The 6,196-nt window shown below is 40.3% G+C and overlaps 1 protein-coding gene across 1 annotated transcript in view; it reads left to right on the top strand.

Annotated features, from left to right (window-relative positions):
* The window catches only part of LOC107697513 (leucine-rich repeat and fibronectin type-III domain-containing protein 2-like), a 33,198-nt gene that overhangs the window by 16,342 nt on the left and 10,660 nt on the right, over nt 1-6,196 (top strand). The window contains exon 3 of the mRNA XM_016498318.1: nt 3,968-5,364. Coding sequence (XP_016353804.1) covers nt 3,989-5,364 — 1,376 coding nt within the window. The 5' untranslated portion in view covers nt 3,968-3,988. The remainder of the gene's footprint in view (nt 1-3,967; nt 5,365-6,196) is intronic.

The raw sequence follows: 6,196 nt of genomic DNA, 5'->3' as shown, positions 1-6,196 counted from the left end.
AAAAAAATCTCTCTCTTTATTTATTCCTTCTCTTTCTAGCTTGTACTTATTTGAACAATGTCTAAGAATTTGGTATTACAACCACTTCCTGTGTCTGTTTGCCTCTTAAGAAGAATCGCTTTATGTATCCCCCAATTGTAAGTCGCTTTGGATAAAAGCGTCTGCTAAATGACTAAATGTAAATGTAAATGTTTATTTTAATTTCTGTATATTTCCTACTTGCTGAAGGGCACAGGTAAATATGACATTTACTAGTAATTAGTTGTTGTTATTTTTTTAAGTCTAGTAAATGTTAAAATTGATAGTTCTCAATTATACTGTAATGCTGAATGGCCGTAGTCAATGGTTAAATATTAGGAATAAAGAACAACTTCATAGAGACATCAGTAGTACTGGTATCAGTGATACCAAAGACTATAGAAATACAAAGATGGTTCACTCCTTTACTTATGAATGGGAGAAACTGCAACGCGCAATATGGCAGAATAGTCCCACCTTCTAAATGAAAGAGCCCATCGCTGATCGGTAAAGTCATCGCGTCACTGCAGCGGCCTTTAGATGCTCCGGTTCCCATAGAAACCTGAGGCTAGACCAGTCAATGCTTAGTGCAGTCATAAGCACGTTGGAACTGCACATAAGGCTAATCTAGCCTGAAATATAAGCTTTTTAAACGGTATTTAAGCATAAGAAACAACTTTCATGAGGCAGTTCATTTCAGATTTTGTTGCTGATTTGAAATATGTAATTTAATTGCAAGTTCAGCAATTTAGATAGGACTTGGTCTTGTTTGAGCTGCCCAGAGGCATTGCAAATATGGCCGCCGAACGAACAGACTTTCCTTGAAAGGGACTTTGGTGATACTCACCTTCAGTCATAAAAAAGATGCCACTAAACAAATATTAAAAATATACTGTCTTTATGTTGTTTCTACATTCATTTGAAGATTGCATGTGAAATTATTGCAATCTAAAAGTATAATTAAAGACTTAAATATTAGGTGGGATTAATCGCAATTAATCACGATTAATTTCAGAAAAAATGTGCAATTATCTAATAACCAGCTGCTGTGATGTCTGTTCATCAAAGAACAAAAGAAAAAAGAGGAAATCAATAACTTTTGTAGGATTCATCTATATAACTTAGAATTTAGTGTTTGATAACTTTAGTTTATGCATTGCACAACATCAGAAAGATCAGGCCCTTTCTAACGGAGCACCTGAGGCTAGACCAGTCAATGCTTAGTGCAGTCATAAGCACGTTGGAACTGCACATAAGGCTAATCTAGCCTGAAATATAAGCTTTTTAAACGGTATTTAAGCATAAGAAACAACTTTCATGAGGCAGTTCATTTCAGATTTTGTTGCTGATTTGAAATATGTAATTTAATTGCAAGTTCAGCAATTTAGATAGGACTTGGTCTTGTTTGAGCTGCCCAGAGGCATTGCAAATATGGCCGCCGAACGAACAGACTTTCCTTGAAAGGGACTTTGGTGATACTCACCTTCAGTCATAAAAAAGATGCCACTAAACAAATATTAAAAATATACTGTCTTTATGTTGTTTCTACATTCATTTGAAGATTGCATGTGAAATTATTGCAATCTAAAAGTATAATTAAAGACTTAAATATTAGGTGGGATTAATCGCAATTAATCATTTAGTGTTTGATAACTTTATTCAATTTCGGTATATTTCTGCTGAGGGGCACAGGTAGCTAAATATAACATTTATTATAATGGGTTTATGTGAAGATTGTTTTAAGTTCACTTAAATTAGAAGTTATTTTTAAAGTCTAATAAATGTTAAAATTGATAGCTCTTAATTATAATGTAATGTTTAATGGCTATAGTCAATGGTTATAGTCTCTTCAGTCATAAAAAAGATGCCATCAAACAAATATAAAAAAATATGTTCTTTGTACATTAATTTGAAGATTGAATGTGAAATATTGCAATATAAAAGTATATTTAAAAACTTTAATGTTAGGTGGGATTAATCGCAATTAATCACGATTAATTTCAGAAAAAATGTGCAATTAATTAGTTAATTTCTTTAATCGATTGACAGCACTAGTTTTTAGTAAAGCTCATTTTTTCTTACCATCTTGTGTTTCACTACATTTTCATGCCTTGTATTTTTTACATTTACATTTACATTTAGTTATTTAGCAGACGCTTTTATCCAAAGCGACTTAAAAGTGAGATTTTTTTGCCACAAATAAAATCAAAAGTCTGACTGTTTGTAACATTAACCACACGTTCTGAAATTAAAGAGTTAAGAGGAATATCTCATACTAAACTTACCGCCTGTGTTACTGTCTAACTGGTTGTAAGCACCTTGTGAGGCCTTGGCTTTGACCCCACCATGATTTATTCTGCTGTGTGGGTGTGTTGGGTCACAGTCTTGTGATGGAAGACTTGAAGACTGTGGAGGAAGATCTCTTCTGTTTTTTTTTTAGTTTTAACAACAAATGTACCTTGTAGTTGATGTTGCCTTTAGGATGAAGTCAGTTTCTTCACACATCCTGCATCTGTCATGGCCTGCATGCTGCGGCACCGAAAGCAGAGCTCTGGCGCTGAGCCTATTTTTGAGAGCATCACGTGCAACTCAGCAGAAAACACTCTGACTATGCACTGTAGGCTTTAATGAAGCAGCATACAATACTCAAGTGAAGTACTCACACATTGTTTGAACAAGGACTGCATGCTCCACACCCAGTGACACAAACACAAACCTTTCTGTTACTTAAAATGATTTATAGCTGCACATTGGCTTTGGGGATCTGTGTAGATTAATTATCATTTGGATGTACATGTTACACACCTCCCCATATAAATTAGACTTCATGATAATCAAGCTTGTAATGATTTCCAGTAGCTCACTCTTGACAACCATTTTATCATTCATGGCCATGGAGCGATTGAGTGTGGTTTTTCAGAAATCAGTTTATTTTCTGTATAGAGTCATGGAACTTGACAGAAGTGCTGTCGGTTGAAAGCACAACATTAACCTGCTGCTGAAGCCACAGACCTGCACTCTGTGCATGCACTCAACTCAAGATGTGTGAAACAGGCCGTACTCCATGTTGAAAAAAACCAGCATATGCTGGTTAGGTATGTTTTGTACATGTTACACACCTCCCCATATAAATTAGACTTCATGATAATCAAGCTTGTAATGATTTCCAGTAGCTCACTCTTGACAACCATTTTATCATTCATGGCCATGGAGCGATTGAGTGTGGTTTTTCAGAAATCAGTTTATTTTCTGTATAGAGTCATGGAACTTGACAGAAGTGCTGTCGGTTGAAAGCACAACATTAACCTGCTGCTGAAGCCACAGACCTGCACTCTGTGCATGCACTCAACTCGAGATGTGTGAAACAGGCCGTACTCCATGTTGAAAAAACCAGCATATGCTGGTTAGGTATGTTTTGAAGCATGGCAGCTGGTTTGAGCTGGCTTAAGCTGGTCCTGAGCAGAAGCTAGTTGCTTAGGACCAGCACATGACCAGCTTAAACCAGCTCAGGACCAACTAAGGACCAGCTCAAACCAGCTCAGGACCAGCTTAAACCAGCTCAGGACCAACTAAGGACCAGCTTAAACCAGCTCAGAACCAGCTTAAACGAACTCAAACCAGCTGCCATGCTTCAAAACATACCTAACCAGCATTTGCTTTTTTTCAACATGGCTGTCACATTCACAGCTCTGAGCTGATCTGATTCTCGGCAGTGCAAGCATCCTGCACACTTGTAACACACATTATGAATAAGTACTTCATCTGCACGAGAGTGGTTATGAACTGTGCAGTTGTAGTAATTGAGTGGCACTAGAAAGATACGACACACATACAGGTCGTCTGTTGCTTCTGAACATGCGTCACAGTAACACTGATTGAAATCATAAATGATTCTCCACTTGAAAAGAATGTCGATACTGATTATTCCTTATGCATTCTTGTCCTCCAGGTCCCTTAGAGTGAATCTACCATGGACCCCGTGCTCTGTCAGATGCTGGTCATGGGAATGGCTGTAATGATGGCCCGTGCGTGCCCCAAGTACTGTGTGTGCCAGAACCTCTCAGAGTCACTGGGGACCCTGTGCCCGGCCAAAGGTCTGCTCTTCGTGCCACCTGACATAGATCGCAGCACTGTGGAGCTCCGGTTGGGCGGAAACTATATCCTTCGAATCACACAACAGGACTTTGCCAACATGACAGACTTGGTGGACCTTACGCTCTCCCGCAACACAATAAGCTACATCCAGCCCTTTTCCTTCGGGGACCTGGAGACCCTCCGTTCTCTTCATATGGATAACAACCGTTTGGTGGAGTTGGGCCCCGATGACCTGCGAGGGCTGGTCAGCCTGCAGCATCTCATCCTCAATAACAACCAGCTGGGTCGAATCTCTGAGAAGGCGTTTGAAGACCTGGCGGCATCGCTCGAGGATCTGGACTTGTCCTACAACAACCTTCAGGCTCTGCCCTGGCATTCAGTCCGGCAGATGATCAACCTGCACCAACTGAGTCTGGACCACAATTTGTTGGACTACATCCCTGAGGGGACCTTTGTGGATCTTGAGAGGCTGGCCCGCCTAGACCTGACCTCTAATCGGCTCCAGAAGCTTCCGCCGGATCCTATCTTTGCCAGGGCGCAGGATTCTGAGGTGATGACCACATCATTTGCGCCTCAACTCTCACTCGGCATAGGAGGAAACCCGCTTCACTGCAACTGTGAGTTGCTTTGGTTCCGGCGTCTGGAGCGAGACGATGACCTGGAGACTTGTGCCTCACCTCCCGGCCTGAAGGGCCACTACTTCTGGAACATTCGGGAGGACGAGTTTTTGTGTGAGCAGCCTCTGATTACTCAGCACACCCACCGCAAGCTGGTTCTGGAGGGGCAGACTGCCAATCTACGGTGCGAAGCCATCGGAGATCCCACCCCAACCATACACTGGGTGACCCCTGACGATCGACTGCTCGGGAACTCCTCTCGCACTGTGGTGTACCGCAACGGGACCCTGGAGATCCTGATCACTACTTCCAAGGACTATGGGACCTTCACTTGCATTGCAGCCAACCTGGCAGGTGAATCAACTGCTTCAGTGGAGCTGTCAATTATCCAGCTACCCCACATAAGCAACGGCACAGGCCAGGCGTCGCAACCCAAGTCCCGCCTTTCAGACATTACCGGCAGCTCCAGGACCGGTAAAGGTGCTCCCAAAGGCCAGCCAGAGAAAGCAGTGTCTGTGTCTGAGGTGACCGCCGTGTCTGCCTTGGTCAGTTGGTCCGTCAGCAAGACCGCTCCCAAAGTGAAAATGTACCAACTACAGTACAACTGCTCAGATGATGAAGTGCTCATCTACAGGTACGAAGCAGAGTGGCTTCTTTCACATTTCCAGGGCTATGACTGAAATACTGATCCTAGGGTTGGGTACCGTTCACATTTTAACCGGTACGGTACCAGTATCGGTACCTGAATTTCGGTGCCGATACCCGACGGTACCTTTTTTCGGTACTTTACTCTCTGTGTAATTACAAAACATTTATTTCAGTGAAAAAATAAGTCCAAAAGTCTCAATTTCAACATTTTGAACAATAGGGCCCTATAACTTTTTCTTTCTTTCTTTTTCTTTTTTTCCCCCCAGAAATTCTTGTTTAATTTTTCTGAAAATTGAATGAAGGCTTTAAACATTTATTTTAAATCAAATGAAAATTAAACCCTTTTATTTTTTGGCAAACAAACTGAGGTTTACTGTTGAAATTAATACATGGAAGAAAAATTGTGTGAATATTCCTTTAAAACATTTTTGAATAGGCTAATAATTGTATTATTTTTTTCTACAATTAAGTGATTAATCTAGTTGTAATATTTATTTTTATCATTTAATTGTTTTATTTAAATTTGATAGAAAATGGAATATTTAAAAATGTACATTATACTTTACAAAAGTAATACAAGAGTAATATATTTCTGTTACATGTTAAACCGTACTTTTATTTTGACAGGTTGCCATGAAGTTTCTGTGTGTATACAGTATGATAATGCTAGTTTTCTCAAATGAAAAGGTAAAATTCTCGCGAAGTGACTCTCATAGCAGCTCAGGATTAAGTTTTTGTGTTCATGCCGTCATATAGTGAGACGCAGAGGCCGAAAATCACAGCGAGCTTCACGCGTGCTTCAGTATTTGTGTAGTAAA

Source organism: Sinocyclocheilus anshuiensis, unplaced genomic scaffold (assembly GCF_001515605.1).
Source record: "Sinocyclocheilus anshuiensis isolate Anshui unplaced genomic scaffold, SAMN03320099.WGS_v1.1 scaffold1452, whole genome shotgun sequence".
NCBI classification, from domain to species: domain Eukaryota; kingdom Metazoa; phylum Chordata; class Actinopteri; order Cypriniformes; family Cyprinidae; genus Sinocyclocheilus; species Sinocyclocheilus anshuiensis.
The sequence above is the reverse complement of the archived record's forward strand: the minus strand, read 5'-3'. Positions and strand labels throughout refer to the sequence as shown.